Consider the following 22,077-nt stretch of genomic DNA (forward strand, 5'->3'; position numbering starts at 1 on the left):
TAAAAGCACACATTCTACTCATGTAAAAACACACTGATTCCCAGACCGTCTGCGGGCCAGATTGAGAAGGCGATTGGGCCGCATCCGGCCCACGGGCCTTAGGTTGCCGACCCCTGCACTACCTGGCCAAACGTGACCTGTGCTTTGATATTTAAAACCTCCAGCTGTCACTCAATCCATTGTTGGTGAGAAAGTCCTTAAAAACTGAGCTGCCTTTTGTCCTTCATTGGCCATCAGAAAAACCTGCAACTGACTACCTTAGTTGTGTTACTCATGAGGAGACCAGACACAGGTTTGTAACTAACTAGGTCAGCATTAGTCATCTCCTTTTATTTTCAGTCTGCTTTGTCCATTTGTCCTCTTCCTTTTTTGTTCTCAATAAGACGACATATAATTTGGCTGCTGGGGTCTGACGTTAATGCCAAATTTTAGGATTCTGGTAATCACCCATGTGCCTAGGTTGTTTGGTTCATGCTACAGGGCATGGGAGTTGATAAGAGAGGGACAGACTGCTCTGATTCCAGGGAGAGCCAGAAGCTGGTGCTACTCTCTGAGAGGGATCTGGCTGAGAAGTGCAGAGTGTGCTGTCTCAGACCCACATTTTAGTACTTCCTTGGGTGCTCCAGAATTCTCTCCCATCCAGGGGCGTTCATATGGAAAGGTTGCAGGGCAGCAATAGCTAGATAGTTGAGGTGCAGCATGACTCTCCTACAAGGCAATTGTGCAACAGTTGTGCCAACGCAGGCACTCCCCTCCTTCCCCTTGTTACAATTTGCACCATCAAGCACAATAATGCTAGGAAAAATGGCCACTGTTACATCTAAGGAGACCCCCATCTCCCAGTGTGCAACCTATCATGCTGGCTAGAGGTATAAGCAACAAACCAGCATTGCCCAGCTCACAGGAGGATTCCTTTAGCAGTACAGTAAGGCTCAAGTGCTTCGTAATGCAATACAAGACCAGGAGAGTGAGAGGTGTCGTCACTTGGTCCCAGGCATCCTTCCTCCCCATTGGGATATGGGCTTAAAAGGCCAAGGAAATTTGTGGGTGTGCAACTAAGGTGTAGGCAAGCCCAGTTTATGAAATTGCACATTACTGATCATGGACCACTGCTAAGGACTTGGCTTCCAGTTTCCTAGCACTGTGGAGCATGAGCCAACATGTGAGAACCTTGACTTCAGTCTTAAACTGACATATTTATTATATGCATTTATTTATGTATGTAGTAGCATTCTGTTACATGCCAGCCGAAACACAGATTTCTACCTCAGTGAGAACTATGCCTTTGGTGAGATTACTTGCAGAGAGGTATGTACACAAACGTGTCAATGTGGCTGTTTCCCCATCTCCAGCAATCTTTCCCCCAACTTGACTGCTTGCCTACAATTAGAATCAGCAAGCTGTTTCATTTCATGGCTGTAATCTGAAGATACCTGATTCCAGGATTTTTTTTATTATGATGTGGCATTGATCTAATACATTTGCGAATGATTAATATTCAGGCGAATATTCCATTTCAGGGTGTTTAAAGCTCTGTTGGAATTATAGCTTCCTGTCCACCTTTCCTTCTTTGCTCTGTGGTTGTGACAAAAAGTAACCTTTCAATAAATTCCAAGGAAGCCCTTCTCCTTTCCCAGGTACAGCCATCTGCAAGAAATTATGTATGCAGCCTCCTCTCTATTGGTGACTCCTATTGTGCTTCATAGGCAGTGCTATTTCTCTAAAAAAAGAGGTGCCAGAACTCATAGTGAATGCCTCCCTTGTTCTCTTATAATAGCAATGGCGCCCACCTGAGATGTGCTGGAACTGAGTTCTGGTGAGTTACAGCCAAAAAAAGCCTTGTTGATAGGCTGTGCTACTTTGACCTTCATGCCTCCCTTTCTTCATCACTCCTTTTGCCTCTCATGCTATCTCTGTGTGGGCAGCCTACTGATGGGTACATCCCATAATATTAATATTATTTAATAAATAATACCAATCACTTTATTTTGCCCAAGGCAGCTCAAAGCAACCAACCAACAAACAAACGACATTAAAACCAATTGATGGGGGGTGGGATACATTTAAAACACGGGTGGCACTGTGGGTTAAACCACAGAGCCTAGGACTTGCCGATCAGAAGGTCGGCGGTTCAAATCCCCGCGACAGGGTGAGCTCCCGTTGTTCAGTTCCAGCTCTTGACAACCTAGCAGTTCGAAAGCACGTCAAAGTGCAAGTAGATAAATAGGTACCGCTCCAGCGGGAAGGTAAAGGGCGTTTCCGTGTGCTGCTCTGGTTCACCAGAAGCGGCTTAGTCATGCTGGCCACATGACCCCGAAGCTGTACACCGGCTCCCTTGGCCAATAAAGCGAGATGAGCGCCGCAACCCCAGAGTCGGTCACGACTGGACCTAATGGTCAGGGGTCCCTTTACCTTTACCTTTACCCACATCTAGAAGACCACAGAAAGTTTAAGTCTAAAATGTTAGAGATAAAACTGTGATGTATCCAGACCCTCCAAGTGTCCCTATTTTTCAGGGATGTCCCTGATTTGGAGAAGCCATCCTGGTTTCTTATTTGATCCCAGAGTGTCCCACTTTTCCTTAGGATGTGCCTATTTTCATTGGAGAAATGTTGGAGGGAGGTATCCTACCTCTGAGCCATCTGAAGGCAATCCTGTATAGGGAAGTTTTTTATATGTTTTAGATATATTTTTTTTAATGTTTAATGTTTTATTATTGTTCATATATGTTGGAAGATGCCAAGAATGGCTGGGGCAACCCAGTAAGATGTGTGGGGTATAAATAGTAAAATTATCATTATGAATTGGGGCGTCCCTATATTCATCGGAGAAATGTTGGAGGGTATGAATATATCCAAAACCTCCATAATAAAGTATAAGGATGGGGCATTGAGGTGAGATTGTTAAGAGAGTTGAGTTTATTCCCAATTCCATAACTTATCTACTAATGGTTTCCCTTATTTTATCCATTTTTATGCTTTGCTGCCTCAGCACTCCTTTGCTTTGGATTATTTTTTCCTCGTATCCATCTTTGCTTTTAGTAGTGTTTCAGTTAAAGGCAGGTGGTTTTGTTCATGTATATTTTTAACTTTTGCCTGGATAGAATATGAGCTCATAAATCCCCAGTGGAACTTGTTTACCAAAATAAGGTCTCCTAGCTCCTTGACCCCCAGCAATCAATCTTAGAAGCATGTCCAAACTTATCTGGAATATGCAACCTTCAGTTGACTGTCGGCAAGGCCTTGCCACATGTGGCTGGTTCTTGGTGGCCTGAAATAGAGCTGCAGCAAAGTGCTGTTTCTCACATTTCCCTCTCCTGAACCAATGTGAAGGAATACAGAAGGTGAAAACTTCACATTGTTTATGCAAAACGGGATAGCGAAAACGAGGCTGGCAAAGTTCCTTCAATTGGCTGTATAGATGCAGCAAATCAGGACAATTAAGATGGATGCCAGAAAATGGTTGTGTGCCTCTGGTAGAGAGGCACTGTGAAACTGTGGTTGTTTTTAATGTTCTGTTTTATGTACGGTATGTTTTAATGTGCTGTTGCACTATCTTGTACCAACAGGATATAAATGAATAAAGTGGATCCAAGGACAGTCTGAGGCACTGATAGAAGAGGAGGCGTGATAGAAGAGCTCTTGACAGAAGTACATTTGTGCTTATTCTGAAGCAAGTAACTGAAAGGCCAATCCTTAAATCTGGCAGAGAAATCTCTGGAGGCTAGGAATCTCACCATCAGCGGGTGATGGAGGGCAACGTTTCTGCACAATTTTTGTCTTCGAGATTGGGCAAACGAGAGGCTGCTGACCCCTCTTATTCTATGGGTTTCTCATTGATCAACTACCCTGTAGTTACTACAGAGATACAACTAGTCAAAATGAATAATACCAGCCATCAAGCATGAGCTGAGGCAGGCAGTGAAGAGAAATAACATTTTATGTGTGTGCGTGCTTCAGATCAGAAATTCAGCTGAAAGTTGTCATTTTTTATTTTATTTGATGCTAAAACGAAGACTATATCAGCCTCCAACAACACATCACTTCTCTTGGCTGGCTGTACGGGTGACCTTTCAATGGGAGTTTTATGTTTTGGGAGCTGAACACTGAAGTTCTTACTGCACAATCATTAGAGACCAAGGACACTTTCTAATGGTTGTGCCGTAAGAACTTTGACCTTCCTTCTCACACCTCTTGTGCTAAATGGAGAAGACATTAGAATGAGAGCCACGAGTAACATTTTGATTTGCCCTTAGCATACTCCATAAAATAGGCAGACTGACCTTTCCCCAGTGTGGCTGAACAAGTAAATGTTGCTGAAGATGCTTCATTTGCTGCTGCTACATATATAATATGTCCAGCCGCAAATTCATTTTGAGGTAAAAAATTTATGAAACAATCTTTCAATTAAACAACAACAATGCACCCCTATTATGCTGTTTATGAACACCTGCTACCCCTGCCTCAGAAATTTATAACAGCAAATGGAGAAGAATACACAGCACTGAGTTAATAGCTGGGTGTGTAGAGGCTCAGAAAACAGAGCTGTGTCAACAAGGGCCCAAGAGTGTCTCTCCTTTCATCAGTGAAAGTGTGGGTGCCTCGCCCAGCTGTTCAGCCCTGAAGGGGGGCAAGGGACCTTAGTATGGCATCCAGCTAGCCTCCCTCAGTGGTAAGTTGGTCTCAGGGTATGGTCTGAAGGCATGTTTTGCTCTATTTTGGCAGACGGGGGGCTGCGGGGGGGTTGAAGTCTCATTGTCTCTTGCTCTCCTATTTCCTCTGATTAAGACACTCTGCTTCTCCTTTCCTCATGACAGGAAACAGAAAAAAAAATAAGATGGAGATAATAGCTAGGAGCCATCTTCCTTTCTTCCCACATCTCCGCAGGATGCCTGGGTCTCCCTTCCTCAGTGGTCTTTCCAGATAAGATAGCAGGTGTGTCACTTTAGGGCACTTGGACAAGAAAACAATCAGAGGATGGGCTTGGAAACAAAATGAATGCATCTGCGTGTGGGGGAAATAACCCTCTTTGACTGAAAGGCAGAGCTGCTATGGGGCAGGTCAAGGTTGCAGTTGGGCTCTGCATTCCTTACAGCCTCTTCCTTTGATAAAACCTCCAGGACCCTTAACAGACTCTCTCTTCATGTGAGCTTGCTTCAGGACTCCAGAACCCATTTGGTGTGTCAAGGAGAGAGAGAGAGAATACAGGTGAACCCACGTTGCGTGCTTAAAAGGGATTATTTTGACAGAGCACGTGGCCTTGGTCAGAGGGGGATGTTCCTCTTTCTCATTTTGTCCTTGTACCTCCCTGCTAAAGCACAGCCCTTGCAGGAGAACACAGTGGGTAAGTAGACGCAAAGCCATTTATTAGACACTTTGGCAGTCAGTGTTCTTGCAGTGACTTTGCCCTCCTTTTAGGTCTTTTTCCAGCCAAACTGAGCTGTAGTGAACATAGTCCATAGTTAGCATTGCATTTCAATTGCAAAAGGACCTTGCATTTCCTCTAACACTCTTTGCCCTGAATTTCTTACCGGTGGGAAAATGTGAGCCTTCCCCCAAATATTATGTTTGCCCTGTAAATCTCACAGGCACCTAAACCTAAATCCTAGATTTCTTTTTTTTAGAGGCTATACTGGTTGACTTTACATGCTGTTGATCAGAATGAATATATTGTAGTTTGGTTTTTATATTTGATGTACCCTGTCTGAAGGGTGGGTTAAAAATGATATAGTTACTGCCTTGGATTCTAAGTTGCTTCTCTGTTTCATGTAAGGGAGAACCAACGCCCCCTAAACCATATCCTACACCTTTCCCAAAGGACTACAAAAGTCCTAAGATGAAATGTATTCTGCTTGTGAGAAAGAAAATGAAATATGATTCTTTTCAAGAAATCGAAATATCCCCCCTAAATCTAAACTGTCATGGTGTTGTCATAAAAACTTTGAGGGCTTCTCCTTCCTCTCCTCCACCTGCATCCCTGTGCCACCCCCTCACAAATCTGATCTTGGGAATTTGGGGCTTAAGGATAGAGAAGTTTCACTGAGCCAGCAAATTATTCAAGTTGGCCAACATCCTTGGATGTCTCCCACTTTCTCAGCATCTGTAGGAGGGATTATCATGCTCCCATTCACCACTAAGGCAGAATCTGCTCAGTGGTGGACTTAGAACCACAGGTATGCATGGGACACCAAATTCTTAATTTGGGTTCTGAGGCATAACTTCAAATGTGGTGGTAATGTTGAGAAATTCCAGCGATAGGAGGTAAAATTCAAACAGATACCAACACCCCATTCTTGGATCCACTGAGAGCCTAACATTCAAACCATCACATAATGTTGGCTATATGATTGCTTTGTGTATTTTCCCACCATAGAGCAAGAAAATCTGTGAATGGTGTGTTTGTGTGTATGTTGACTTTGATTAAGAAAATGTCATAAGCACAGACACAGAGAAATACATACACAGAGCTGCATTTCAAGGTGGATTTTTTTTTAAAGCCAGGAGATCAATTGTGGATTCTCCTGCATAACATGTCCATTAATTCTTATGAGTGTGAATTGCAGTCACTGCAATATCTATAATCACAGGCAAGTGAAGCAAGAATAAACAGTCAGCAATCACAGTTCGTTTGTGTCCAAGTTGTTTTCTCATTAGGTTAAAATGCATATTCTTATTTTCAAATGGCGCTACAGACATTGCAGAATTCCTAAAATTTGGGTTAAATAATGCAACAGTAGCAGGAGAAGCCCAGTGGGAAATAAAGCATCAAAAGGTAGAAAAACTCGATTTGTTCAGTTTTGCTGTGTGCCTAGCCAGAACAATTGCCTTCTTTAAGAGTGAGGATAGTGAAAAGTAATGGATTTGCCTTACTCAGAAAAATATTAGCATAAATCCTGCTTTAATGGTGGACCTGACCAGTCATGGTTAACTGGTGCTTAATCAGGTGTTAAATATATGCAAAGATTTAAGCTGCAAACTTTCACTGCAGAAGCTGCTGGGGGAAGATTAAATACAGGCCTGATGAAAAGTGAAATGAATATTTTTATTACATTCTTCTCTCTGGCGGCTTCCACTTTAAATCTCTATGAAATCCTGCTTCTTAGGAACAGGTTGACTCAGATGCCCTTTGTACATACACAAAGCTCCCACTGCAGGCAACAGCACTTGTGCATGATCAATAAATAGATGGTGCTTAAATGAGATATCTCACCATCATCCAGTTAGGAGAACTTTATTGCAACAGGAGACACAAGCAGAGATGGAGGGCATGGAAAGGACCCACCCTTGAAGGTAGTTCATCAGCTTTACCTGGTGCAGAACTGTGGTGCATTTATGAAGAAGGAAGGGTCACAAGGAAAGTAGCACCACTTTCGTCATATCTATTCTGTGCTGACTGTTTGTGGTTAGCTCTCAGGTTTGTACTGTGTATCACCTTTAAAACACCTGGGCCCTGCATCCCTAAGAAACTAGCCTCCCATGAGGTCCTTTCCAGACCTGCAGATCAGAGGGAGAAGGAGGTTGCTTGGAACACACAGGAGGTCCTTTTCTGTGGTGGTATCCACACCCTCTAGGCTTCGCTGCCTACCGAGATCCACCAAGTCACCACATTATATTCTTTCCACCACTAGCTGAAAGCATTCCTATATGCAAGACTTTTCCTTGGCTATAAAAGGATTGGTGCTGCTGTATTCTGTTTTAGTTATTGCAGTTTTCATTTTTGGTTTTATATATATTTTATCATGTTTTGAATATCATTTTTTGCTGTGTGTGTGTGTGTGTGTGTGTGTGTGTGTGTGTGTGTGTGTGAAACTCTAAGCAAATTATTAACATAATAAGGACCAGGGCTGGTCTTTAAGGTCTATGAAGACCTTTAAATACTAGGGAACAGAAAGTATGTAGAAAATTGGTTTGCAAGGTGAGGGAGAACTGCAAGTCACTGCGCCCGATGGCAGCAGCGTGAGTCAAGTGTTCTGCTCTGAATTGGGGAGATCAAAGCCACTCTCGTGAACCATTGTCAAGGAGAGCACCATTCTGCCTAGCAGAAAGCACAGACACAAAGAAACGGGAGCTTAGAGACCTATTTTAATCTCTTCTTACTGGCAGGAGGCAAGCCAGAGAATGAAGAGGAAGGGCCCAATGTATATGCCAGGACAAAGAAAGGTGACAGAGAAGACAGCCTCCCAGGATGAGGCTGAGACATTGCAAGACAATTTCTAAGTGCAATTTAACAGCACTGTGGGCCAGCACTATAAAGACCCCTTTGTAAAATATGATAAGTTTTAAAATTAAAATATAGTGGTGGGTGGGGTAGGGGATAATATTGCTTTGCTGGAAAATAGTCCCAGGTCACAAGAGTAGCCTTTGGTACACAAAGGTATTATTTGATTAAAACGTTTAGGATGAAATACTGTGGTCCCTGGAAAGCCATCTCAGGTACCATTGGAAAAGCAGGCCCACTGCTGAGATTCCTCCCTAGGAACTTTCCACCGTCATGGGTGCTTCAAAGGGGGTGGGATTTCAGCAGGGCTGTGTGCTGGCAATAGCCGCAAATCTGCAGGGTCCTAGGTTCCTTCATTGCTTATCAATGCCCTCTCCCCTAGCAGAGCCAGAAACTACATCAACGCAAGAGCAGACCATTGTAGGGAATTAAAAAAGGTGTTTGGTGGGGTGTCCCATGCCTTAAATGGGAAATAAATCTAATGGCTAGATCCAGTATGTGAGATCACTTTATGCAGCCCTCAGAGCCCTTACTAAATTTTAACCAAGAGCAATGATGTTGGTTTTAATGGTTTGCTAAGGAAGGGGAGGGGGAAATGTGTGGCATTAAAGTGTCTTGAAATGATTTAACAACAACAAAACCCTACGAAAATAATTACAGCAATTATACACACACACACACACACACACACACACACACACCAATTGCAACATAGACACAGACTGGAACAAAAGGCTTGTTGAAAAAGAGAGACTTTCAGCAGGCACCAAAAGGACAAGAGATGTTTAACAGGAGGGAGTTTTGAAGGGGAGGTGCTCTCATGATAAAGGCCCTATTCCTTCATTGTACAGAATGGACCTCCTGATGAGATGTTATCTGCAGGGGGCTCTCTCTCCTGCAGAGCACAGCGATTGGCTGGGTATATAAAGGGAGAGATTATTGCATCTCTTTTTATGGAATTGTTTGTAATGTGTAACTTAATGGGTGCTAACTTGTAAATGGGAGGCTGTGCTGGAGTGCGCATGCTCTGCAAGGGAGAAGATCTTCCTGCTTTGTGGGCATCAGCTTTACAATGAGGTTGAGGACAGTTTGTGACTCTGAATCAAAGGTCAGTCCTGGGTCTGAGTTATTGTGTGATGGATAGAATGTGCTCCAAAATAGAGAATTTGGCCCTCTCCGCCTTAGGCGACTGATTATTTGCCTTTTGCTAATCTTCGTTTCACAAGCCTTTCCCCACATATTCTTGGCCTGTATACTGTTGTTCTTCTGACCGCCACAGGGCTCTCTCTTCTTTCCATGTTGCAGCTCTTGATCCTTGCTCTGCCTACATCAGTCTGAATGAACCTTGGAGGAACACTGAACACCACTTCAACGGCTCTCACGACCAGCCCGAGTGTGACAGCCATGTTGACGGGGAATGGTACCGCTTCACTGGGATGGCTGGCGATGCCATGCCCACCTTCTGCATCCCGGAAAACCACTGTGGTACCCATGCTCCAATATGGCTAAATGGTAGCCACCCTCAGGAGTCAGACGGCATTGTCCAGAGGCAGGCCTGTGCAACCTTCAATGGAAACTGCTGCATGTGGAACACAACGGTGGAGGTCAAGGCCTGCCCAGGAGGCTATTATGTCTACCAGTTAACCAAGCCCAGTGTCTGCTTCCATGCCTACTGTGGGCGTAAGTGACCCCCCCAAACTTCTTTAGTTGTAAAGAGGGGTTCCCCTTGGGCATATACCGTATTTTTTGCTCTATAAGACTCACTTTTTCCCTCCTAAAAAGTAAGGGGAAATGTGTGTGCGTCTTATGGAGCGAATGCAGGCTGCACAGCTATCACAGAAGCAAGAGGGATTGCTGCTTTCACTGCGTAGCACTCCCTCTTGCTGTTCTGGCTTCTGAGATTCAGAATATTTTTTTTCTTGTTTTCCTCCTCCAAAAACTAGGTGTGTCTTGTGGTCTGGTGCGTCTTATAGAGCGAAAAATACGGTAATAATGCCTATAACTTAAATGAAGTTCTACGGTACCTGTGTTGTCATGTATGAAAAATCCCTTCATTCAGTTGCTGATTTCACTGTGGGGACTTCTCATATAAAGTTGTGTTCATTCATATATATAAAAAATATAACAAAGCTCCCCCTCCTTCCTCAAGCAATTTAAAGCTGGATTTCCAGTTCATCTCTGCATCCCCAGGCAATCGAGTTAATAGCTTCCTGTTGCGTTATTCATTGGTATTTATAGTTTATCACTGAGAAATCTATTTTAGTAATTTATTTCTTCTGGAAAACAATTCCCCCTTGTGCATTGCAATCAGCTGAGGAGGCCTCATTTTTTATGGTGGTGCTAGAAAGGCCTTTCTGAAGTGGCATCTTCTTGCTGGAACTCTTTCCTAGAGAAGGGCAGCTGGCTTCATCCCCTTGTCAACTTCTGGAGGTGTGGCCAAGACCTTCACTTTAAGGAAAGCTTTTGCATTGCTGGATTACTTCATGAGATACAGTGGTACCTCGGGTTAAGTACTTAATTCATTCCAGAGGTCTGTTCTTAACCTGAAACTGCTCTTAACCTGAAGCACCACTTTAGCTAATGGGGCCTGCTGCCGTGCCACCGGAGCCTGATTTCTGTTCTTATCCTGAAGCAAAGTTTCTGGGTTAGTGAAACTTATTTCTGGGCACTATTTCTGGGTTAGTGGAGTGTGTAACCTGAAGCATATGTAACCTGAAGCGTATGTAACCCAAGGTACCACTGTACTGTAGTTTGCTTGCTTTTAGCTGTCTTGTGTGTTTTATACAGCTCTGTTGTTTTGGCTCTTTTTGTAAGTGTTTAAGTTGCTTCACATTTGAGACACAAATCTGCTATGTGTTTTGGGAAGATGTCTGTTCCTATGAAATCTGATCATGCATCTCCAACATGCTATCAATTTGCCCTTAAACTGGAGAAGACTTGGGTTCAAATTGATGCCCAACCATGAATCTCACTAAGTGACCTTGTGTTATTTTCCTAGCTCTCAGTGAAATCTACCTCACTTGGTTTGTGAGTTTACAATTTGGATGGTAAGGGATCACATATCCTGTCCTGAATTCCTTAGGATGTTTCTGGACTACAATTCCCATCATCCCTGATCATTGACTATGCTGGCTGGAACTGGTTAGAGTTAAGAGTCTCACAACACTCAGAGGGCAATAGATTTCTCATCTCTGCTTCGAGAACACCTAAAGTAACTTTTTAAAATACTGGCCTATTTTCTAATCTGAATCACTGCTCTCAATTGACAGATGTTATTACTGAACACGTTTTTTGTACAACTGACTGAATTAAACTGACACTTTAAAAGAAAGGAGTTAATTTTCTTAAAAGCTGAATAAAACACTCCCTTCCTCCCAGTTAATAAAAAATCATTTTTATTGCATTGACGACAAATTCAGCCTTCTGTTCTGGCTCTTACCTTGAAAGTGGAATACACACGGACTGGCTTTGATACAGTGATCAAGTCAGTTTGATTTATTCAATGCACAAGGCCATACAACGTGCCCTCAGCCATCGCCTCCAATCATAAAATCTGTGAGTTGTTAAATAATCCCGAGGCACTGACAACTGGATTTCTATTGCAAATAAATGTTGGAGCTATTTGGGATTCCTGCAAATCAGGAATGTGAAAGATGCAAACTGTATGTCACCTTTTAAAAATGCCTCACCTTGGAAAATGTTTTCCTGAAGACAAATGTATTGATTTTCTCCTTTCATGCTCAAAACCTTATCAAAATGAGGTTGCACAGATTAAGGGTTTTGCCAGTACTAGAATCAAATCAATACAGACTCCATGGCTCAGGGAGGGTCAGTATTTGGGCACCAGTGTTTTTAATAGCCATACCAGTCAGAGAATTTCAGCTGGATGAGCTTTTCAAATCCAACTGCTTCAACTGATATTGAGGAATCATCCCTGCTGAAAACAAAACAACGCAACCCAGAATAATCAGAATATATCATCAGAAATATTCTTTTCAACGTGTGTTACAAAGAAGGATATTGACAAGCTAGAACGTGAGCAAAGGAGGGTGACCAAGTTGATATAGGATCTGTAAACAACGCCTTATGAGGAAAGGTTGAGGGAGTTGGGTATGCTTAGCCTGGATAAGAATAGACACAGAGGAGGTAAGGTAGCCATCTTCAAATATCTACTGGTGTAGTGCCTGATCCAGACATACAAGCTTAGCACTGTTGCATCTAGTTCAGCCCTTCACTTGCACCCTATTAATGTAACTGTGAACATGGAAGGTAATTGCATGTTCAGACCCAGAGACCTCCCCACTAAATAAATTCACACATGACTCAAATTTTAGTTTTGGTTTTTGGCAGAATTTAGGCCACAACTTTATTGATTACAGAAGGTGAGTGGTTGCATAGGCTCTGGTTTGACTAGTTCCCTGCACCCTTGCAGGCAGCGCTGGCCCAGGGCACCAGCATAGGTCAGCCCTTGGGTGAACACCTGGAAAGGTGAAAAGCCAGGTACAGACTCTGTTCACCACCCTGATGCCCACCTGGACTCAGGTAAGGGCACAACCCCCTCTCAGGGGTTGACCAAACCAGTTGAGTCCCTGGATTCCTTTAACGGAATACCCTTCACATAGGGATGGCGAGACTGCTCCCCCATTCCTATCACCTGAACCAGTGCCTATTCACAACCCTACAAGTTGTGATGATTTGCTACACGGCAGGCGAAACCCAAATGGCAACAGCCAATCAGCCACGTGGGGAAATTCCTGCCGTGCCCCTGTCCCAATGACAGACAACACACGATGGCATAGCAAGGTCAAAGCACAATGCCCTAAAAATAGGGAGAGGTGGGTGGGTGTTCTGAATGCATGAGCCGTGCATGGGTCACGTGCATGGGTATAAATAGGTCCCTTGATCCATTTGGACTGCGCCCCATTGGTCAGATTGAACCCATCATCAAGGGACCTACCAATTGGGTGTTGTGGCTAACCAATCAAATCCACCCACAACACAGGGGTTCAGTCTCCAGGTCTCACCGCAACACGTGCCCTCTTTTAGGGAGGACACGATTTACTCCTGTATCTTTAACAATCCTCCTTTGTAATTCTACAGATTTCTACGACATCTGTGACATGATAGATTGCCGGGGCTCTTGTTTGGACACTGGAGACTGCACATGCTCTTTAGGAACAATATTGGGACCTGACGGACAGACCTGCCTTGGTAAGGAAAGACGCAGAAGAGGAGACAAAATAAGCAAAAGGGAAGTATCAAGGCGGTGGGGAGAGAGAGGGGGGGGAGGGAGAGAGAGAGAGAAGAAATGAGCAAGTAGCTGAAGGATTCCCCCTGTGCTGTTTCATAATTCTGTTCATTGTTTTTTCATGATCAGTTTCAGAGTGTTGGATGGACGTTTCACAAGTCATGCTTGCCATTTGCTAGTGGAAATACAAGCCACCGGGAATAATCAGTGTATGAGAATGGACTGGAAAACAACCACTACAGAAACAGAGAGGAAAAAGTTAGGAAACAAACAAGAACGTAGGAGTAAAAAAAAAGAAAACATCTTAAAAACACACTGCGTCGTGAATCTTAGCTACCCATACTGTAAATCCTTTGTAAATAGACCTGTGCAAAATCCAGAATAGGAACAGTTCAATAGTCAAAGGTTGGAATAAACCAATTTCTCTTAAGGTCTAGGTGCTTTCCCAGTAATCTACCTTCCCTCTCTCTGGCACAGCATGGGCACAGGCATTCAGGAGATCTGCTCTAACCACAGAGCCGGTGTACCATGTGGACAGTCCAAATGTATAAAGTCCTATGCACATAGGGCACAAACAGATTGGCTGTCTCCATATGGGGAGTGGAGAGTGTGGCTGTGCTCCAGCGCGGGATCAGACTTTTCAAATACGGTCCCTACTGGCCCAGAGCAAATACCAAAACTGAATTGCAGCAACCCCAACCCAATGAATGTGCAATCACTAAACTGGGTGTTGAGCCAGCACAAACTGTTTGCGCTTAAGTTTGTCGTTGCACCCTTGGAAAACCCGAAGAGATCTCAGCTTGCAGAGGAGAAAAGTGGACGAAGGCAATATTTCGGGGGCTAGTTAGGAGGGCTGCGCATTGTTTCCATGCTGCCATGATTACATCCATGGCTTAATTATCCTGGCATCTTGGAGACTGTGCGGAAGCATCTAAAACCTCTGTGTCAGACAGTAAATGCTTAGAGCCAGTCAAAGGGCAGCAGCTTTGCTTGCAAAGACCAAATAACATCTCAAGGTTAGTGTAAAGCTAGTCTCATACATATTCACAATCCCAGCACACACCCGCCTCTCATTCGAGACTTCTCCTCTGCTGATCTGTTCAAGTCCTCTCTCACTCAGGGTCAGGTTGTCTCTTATGTGCCTGCAGCCACCAGGGCCGGTCCATTCATGAGGCAAGGTGAAGCAGTGGAAACCAAAGAGGCAGTGCTCTCAAGAGTGCCCAGCTGGCCCTGCCTCCTTTGCAAGAAGCAGCAGTGCCTGTTTCATAATAATAATACCTAATTTGCACTTCATGAACCAGTCTGTGAACTGAAACGCAGCTGCAATTTGAAATTGGCAACTTCTCCTTATTTTGTGAGGCACTTCTCCAGCAAATAAGCATGGATTAAAATGCATATATTAGGGAAACTCTATTAATGCAATCCTCTCATTCTTCTGCCTGAGATCTCTGAGGCTTACTCGCCTTCCTAATTAGTTTCCTAAGTTCTGCATAATAACAACTTCAGGTATATTTCAAAAGCCATTGCCTTCCTCCTTCCCACATTCTCAAGTTTTCCTTCTGCATTCCCTGTTTCCTAATTGAGGATCCTGGGGAATCTAGCCGGATTGGGGTCTGGCAATGCTACCACAGCATTGAGCACCATCATCTGAGAGGTCTTTCATCAATCAAGTTAACTGGTTTAGCTTTTCATTCAACATGCAGTTCCCTGGCTCTATGCTATGAATCTTAATTCTCAGCAGCTCTTTCTGAAATTCCTTTTTTCAAGTTTCTTAAGTTACTGCAGCAATCTTCAAGCCATTTATGGCTTGTAAAGTTTGGATTAATGCCACACTGCATACTAGCGTGAGCTCTGGTATATAACAGCTCTTCTTTTAAAAAGCTTTTGAAGATCTGGGGTTGCTTTCAGATGAGCATTCGTCATTCTGATATTTACTGAGCGTTCAACCTGATCTGTATATGCAAAGTTTGTAGGGAGGTTAGATGGTGCCAGCTATTTATTGAGCATTCGCTCTAATTTGTTTCCATGGCAGGCGGACGCGGGTGGTGCTGTGGGTTAAACCACAGAGCCTAGGATTTGCTGATCAGAAGGTTGGCGATTCGAATCCCCACAACGGGGTGAGCTCCCGTTGCTCGGTCCCTGCTCCTGCCAACCTAGCAGTTCAAAAGCGCGTCAAAGTGCAAGTAGATAAGTAGGTGCCACTCCGGCAGGAAGGTAAACGGTGTTTCTGTGCGCTGTTCTGGTTCGCCAGAAGCGGCTTAGTCATGCTGGCCACATGACCCGGAAGCTGTACGCCGGCTCCCTTGGCCAATAAAGTTAGATGAGCGCAGCAACCCCAGAGTCGGCCACGACTGGACCTAATGGTCAGGGGCCCCTTTACCTATTCTACATTTTTCTGCATCACATTCCTTCTCTCAAAAAATCCTTTTAAGGGAAAGCCCATTTGTCATGCAAGAACACCAAATGAACTTTAATTGAGTACCTGAATTTGTGAATATGTAATGGAATTCCACCCAAGGATAGACACAAGCATAGAGGTTCTCTGGGTTTCATCATTGATTAACAGTGCAATCCTACTCAGAATTAATTCCTACTGATTTCAATGGGATTTGCTGCCTAGTAAGCACTACTAATTAATAGAATGCTAATAATAGGGTACTAATGAATCTCTTGTCCTAATAACATCTCCGCCATTCACCCTATGAGCCTAATTCCGAGTCTTTATGCACATAGCTGACAAACGGGATGGCAAAAAACCCCATTGAATTAAAATGCCCTGGAAAGGTTTCATTGAGCTATCTAACTAGAAAAAGAAGATCACTTTCAAGAATATGCTGAATACCTCCCTCTTCTCAGCCCTCTGGAATTTCATGGAAGCTGAAAAACTATAGCATATTTTCATCTAGGAATCAGTGGTTTGGTTTGTCTTGATTTCCCCTTCATCTTTTCTAACATTAGTTTAATTGGGTACAGGGATTTCCAACATTTATTAAGCAGATTTTCCTCTATATTACTCTACAGAAAATGTAATATAGGGGTTGATCTACATACAGGAAAAACCTACTATAAATAAGTCAGAAATTAAATCGTTATAACAAAAGAAAAAAACGCTATGGAAAATCACTTAGAATTCCCTCCCTCCACCGCCATCTGGTGTTGCGTGTTTATAATGCATTCAAAACACTGTTTTTGACTAATGTAGCTGAGTCCAGATTCAATGATATTCAAGCTGGACCCAAAGTACTCAGTATACTCCATGTGTGCTGTGTCATGTAGTAGATTCACCCAAAAACAAACGATGGTACAGACATCTGGTTTATATAACTCTTCCGTTTATTTTTGTGTGCCCATGCCCATGTGTGTAATGCAAGTGAGAACACGGCTGTTTCTTTAGACTCAGAATCCTGGCTGTCTTTCATAACATGTAAGGTGATCCTTACTGCTAGCCTGTGCCACCTAAAGAAAAAAAATGATTCCCTGATTCAGATTTCATTAGTGGAGCAATTGGCTTGCATATTACACTTCTTAATCACCAGCTTCATATTATTAAGTTGTGGATTTGTGGCTCCTGTTTTTCCCCACAGATGAAAATGAATGTGAACAGAATAACGGAGGTTGTAGCGAGTTCTGTGTGAACCTCAAGAACTCCTACCGTTGTGAATGTGGAGTTGGGCGAATTCTAGGGAAGGATGGAAAGACCTGCCAGGGTGAGTAAGGATCCCTTGCTCCAGGTCTCGCAGGCCTTTTTACACCTGGGACTGACTCCAGCTACAAAAGCTGAGACTGGTGAACAGACTCTTTGGCTGGGGTATTGTTTTGGGGTTTTTGTTGAGGTTGCTGTTACTGATGCTATTTATTTGTATATTTTTGTGTCTATAATCATGGTTTATGTGGAAATTGTTCGACTTGCTTGTGTACTTTTTGATGTTTTATTAATTACTTATGACTACTTTTGTTATGTTTGTGTAATTCTTTTCATTTTGTAAGCAGCCTCAAGCATGGTTTTGGCTATGGAAAGCTGGCATACAAATATAATGATGTATGTATGGCTCCAACAAAACATCTGAAAGGTCACAAGTTTCCCATCCCTGTCTTACAGCATGAGTTGTCTTCCTTAAAAATAATAATAACTAGTTGAATGGGACAACAACAGAAATGTGAACTCCACAATAGGAACTAGAGTACCATTGCTGAGCCCTGTATTGTTAAACACTTCCTCCATAGCCTCCCAGCTGGAAATCAATGTCATATGATGTTAAGTGCAACTTTACATTTGCTGTGCAGATTTTAAATAAATGTAACCAGCATCAGTTCTTTGGGACTGAGGCAGGAAAGTGGGATTTAATCTTCCGTCTCCCCGATTAAACTTCCAAGAATAAAATCTCTTCTGAAAGTGCTGTTTACCTTGGGTAAATTATTGGTGCTATGCGAGTAATTATTGGCCCTTTCCACCAATGCTGTTTCCACTTTTTTTAAAACTGGCACTTTTTTTTTAATTGGCGGATTTATATTTGGGTCTAGCTTGGCCCTGGGTTGTTGTCTGCGAATGAATGGTGGAGGGGCCACAGGTGTAACCAAGGAAGAAGGCCCTTTAGTTCATCCTCTTCACATCCATCAATTATATACAGTACTAGTATCTTCATAATCTAACATTCTGGCCTTTGGGGGGAAAGCACTGGTAGCATCCATTTTAATCATTATTTTTTTGTTTTGTTTTTACTAGGAAGAGTAATTGTTTCCTTTTCAGTAAACGTTGGGAAATTTGTGCTTGCTATATAGATAGTTTTAAGACTCTGAGGTAATAGGTGACATTTTTCATGCGTTCAATGCTCTCCAAGGAATTTATTGAGCAATATACAATCGAGTTGGTCGGTTTCATATTTACTGATATGCCATGTGGTTTATGAGCCATTCCAGGAAAGATATAATTCACTTTGCAACCACCCCAACATCCATTGCACAGCCACAAAATATTCAAAGGATACCATTGGTTTTAATGGTCATAATCTCAGAGTGGTGGGTTTCCTAGCCTAACACATGGGCACTGATTTAAAGCTCATTTGAACTGCCAAGACCTTGTCAGTCTAAGAAATGCCTTGGATGTTTTGAAAACTACCTGGAAATTTTTCATTATTTCCGTATGTACAGAGACTGCCCCAAGGCCCACTCTCCACTCCCATCCTGGTGGCCTCCAAATGTTTTGGACTACAACTCCCATCAGCCCCAGCCTGCAGGATGGGAGTTGTAGCCCAAACTAACTGGAGGGCACTAACTTGGAAAAGGCTGCCTTAAAATGGTAGCTGGTCCGTATTTGCTACCAACTGTAAACTTGGCAGGATCTCCTTTAGGCGTGCATTTAACGATTAACTGTACAGTGGTACCTCTGGTTACATACTTAATTCGTCCCAGAGATCCGTTCTTAACCTGAAACTGTTCTTAACCTGAAGCACCACTTTAGCTAATGGGGCCTCCCGCTGCTGCCGCGCGATTTCTGTTCTCATCCTGATAACCTGAAGCGTATGTAACCCAAGGTACCACTGTACACTTAAAAACACAAGTTGTGAAGCCTAAGTTTTACACATTTTAAAATATTAAAAACTTCTTTTTTTAAGAAAACACACAAAACTGAGAAATTGTGGGTGTCTGCAGATTAGGACAGTACATTGATTCACAGGGAGCAGGAAGTGCGTGTGCTGTTTGCTGCCTCTTCCTCCAAATTGCTGTAACATCCAACAGAGAAAGTCTTATGTACAAGTGCCATTTAAATTAATGAGAGCTGCACAAAAAGCACGACCTACTTCCTACTCATGTTCTTCCACCATTCATAGTCACAGTTTCCCATTCATGCTCTATTCACAATTCCCATCCGTGTTCTTCCACAGTTCCCATTCATATCAATGCGGCTTAGAGAAGATTTTGCCCAGAATGATTGCAAAAGTTAATGTATAACGTATGAAGGTTTATACCACAGATACAATTGCTATAAAATCCCCTTGTTATGGACAGATAGAGACTTTCATCTCAAGCCGATCTGGGTTGAGCAAAGATTTTTGTGTGTCTGACTGTTATTTCTATCCTAGAAATTGAAGGTTGCCACAACAACAATGGGGGCTGCAGCCATGTTTGCATCACAGTAGAAGACACCTACCAGTGTGAGTGCCCACGCGGTCTTGTTTTGTCAGATGACAACCACACTTGTCAAGGTAGGACAATGGAGATAGCTAGCGACAAATAGTACATTGTGGCTGGTGCAGGAGAACATTGCTGTGGAGCAAATGCACCACCTGATTTCTTTGCCCCCACCCTATTAGAAATGAAATATATTTTGAAGGAGAACCTCCTGAACGCTGAGATCAGATCAACAGATCAACCCATTCCATCTAGCCCTGTACATTGGGGAAGATCTCAGTTATGTTCCCTGACCTAGTTTTGGTTCCTCAACACTTGTCTTGGCTGTGTGCTCACCATGGATCCCTCTTCCCTTGTTCAGTGGTGGTTCTGCTACAGTTCACTCCTGCTCGACCTCCCATTTTGATGGGCAAACACAGTATCCGACACCAGCCTGTCACAGCAAAATGCTGACCCACCTGTGAAATTATGCTGCCCTGCATTTGTCAGAGGCATTTGGCGGGTTCATCCTGCAGTAGTTTCTTCTGCAAGGACAATACGTGGGACAAATGTCTCATATGCCCAATAGTGGGCTCATCAGCTTGAGTATCTAGTGCAACTGGAAAACTCTCACATGCTGTCCTCTGGAACAAATGTGTTTAAGGAGCAGCCACTGCACTTTATTAAGCAAAACACATTTATGACCACACATACAATAGTTTATGGGAACATAAAATGTAGACCCTGCCTCCAACTGCATAAATACAGCTTTTTATTAATTCTAATTAGGTGCATGGTGATATAGTTGGTAACAAGGCCAGCAGTTATCCAAAGCAGTTTGCAAATTAATGTTTCACTTTACACTCTTCCTGTAAATTAGTAGTCAACATTACCCTCAATACTGCTGAAAAGAGAGTTATTATATTCCTTGATCAGCTAGGAATTGTTTACGTTTGAGAAAGCACCGAAAGAAATGTACGTTTCTGGGACAGCAGATATGGAGAGGGGAGGGGGCACAAAGACAGTGCCTGTGAATGTTGGCAAGAGTGCGTCTTCAAACTGTTGGGAGAGTTACAGTGCCTGCTATGGCTATGGAGAACGGTATGGGAGAGACATGTTTTATTGGAGGTGGGGCAGATGAAGGCATCTGGTTTTGCTGCTACAGGTGCAACACAGTCTTTCTTCTCTCATACCTTGGATGGCCATCAGTCATGGATGCTTTAGTTGAGATGACCCTTAGGGTCCCTTCCAACTCTAAGATTCTGCCATTCTATGATTTGCCTCAGAAACATAAGTTGGCCTTCATCTGTAAGGCTGGATGAGGAAAAAAAGAGGTCTGGATAGTACACTTTCTTATGTCCCGTCTCCCCCCACACACTTTAAAAATTGCTTCCAAGAAGAAATACATATTTTCTGCCTTTGCCTTACTTGATTAATGAGAGACAGGCCCTCAAACTGGGATCCAAACAGGAGAAAAGCACCAAGCATACTCATTTATCAAAGAGTTTATTGAATGACTTAATAAATGTCCTAAATCAGGTCTATGAGCTGATCAATTCATCTATGCAAAGTTATCCATCTGCCAGGCATTACTAGAAATGGTTTCCAAATTATCCCTCAGAAGCTTGAAAGTAATGTTTGCGTCTCTCTTCGCCCCCCCCCCCGGCAACCTCCTGCTTTCTGGTTTGTTCGCTGGTATTTGTGATACATAGATTCCTCTTCATTCTTGTGTATCTACCAGAGCAGTTGCTGAAAGACAGAGAACCTTTGCCTTTTCATTTTCTGTTTCTTGGATTGTGCTGTTGTTGTTACGGGGTGGGTTGTGGTGGGTATTCTTGCTGTTGCTGCTGTTGATTTTTTAACTTTATTTTAGATTTATGTGGAAATGGTGATTTTTGTGGAAATTGTTCAGTCCGGTTGTCCATTTTCTGATGTTTTATTTATTGTTTATGGCTACTTTTGTAATGTTGCATTTACATATTTTTTTCCACATTGAGCATGGTCTGAAAGGAGGCATACAAATAAAATTATGTATGCTTCAGTCACAACAGCACCCTTGATGAAGCCAGGAGGGAAATGCATGAAGATTACTCTTCTGCATACGTGTGTGCACACTTCAGCATATTGTTTTCTTATCAAAACTATTTCCTGGACTGGGCAGATGGTTTAAAAAGTTTTGAACAGTAACATTTGAGGAAAAAGAAAACCGTATTTTATCCAAGATACCAGGAGTCAGAAATCAATGCATCAACTTTAAATGGGGGCAGCACCTGTTTTCATGATTCTGAAAAACCTGGCAAAATCAATGCCTGCTAACTGTTACATTAGCAGGATTCATAAATCTGTACCTTTCCGCACTAAAAATAATTTATAGTCTGTTCATCACTCAAGCTTGAAAATTATGTGTCAGTGAAACAGTGAAGATTGTGTTTCAGAAAATTCCCTAAATATGGATGACAGTGTTTGTTTTCCTTCAAATGTTTCCTCACAGAATGTATAGTGAT

The 22,077-nt window shown here is 42.9% G+C and overlaps 1 protein-coding gene across 1 annotated transcript in view; it reads left to right on the forward strand.

Annotated features, from left to right (window-relative positions):
• Nucleotides 1-4,915: 4,915 nt before the first annotated feature.
• OIT3 (oncoprotein induced transcript 3) overlaps nucleotides 4,916-22,077 on the forward strand; it is a 34,199-nt gene continuing 17,037 nt past the window's right edge. The window contains exons 1-5 of the mRNA XM_053388571.1: nucleotides 4,916-5,343; nucleotides 9,523-9,897; nucleotides 13,318-13,428; nucleotides 17,050-17,172; nucleotides 19,546-19,668. Of these exons, the coding sequence (XP_053244546.1) occupies nucleotides 5,274-5,343; nucleotides 9,523-9,897; nucleotides 13,318-13,428; nucleotides 17,050-17,172; nucleotides 19,546-19,668 (802 nt within the window). The 5' untranslated portion in view covers nucleotides 4,916-5,273. The remainder of the gene's footprint in view (nucleotides 5,344-9,522; nucleotides 9,898-13,317; nucleotides 13,429-17,049; nucleotides 17,173-19,545; nucleotides 19,669-22,077) is intronic.

The sequence above is a fragment of the Podarcis raffonei genome, chromosome 5 (genome assembly GCF_027172205.1).
Source record: "Podarcis raffonei isolate rPodRaf1 chromosome 5, rPodRaf1.pri, whole genome shotgun sequence".
In the NCBI taxonomy this organism is placed as follows: domain Eukaryota; kingdom Metazoa; phylum Chordata; class Lepidosauria; order Squamata; family Lacertidae; genus Podarcis; species Podarcis raffonei.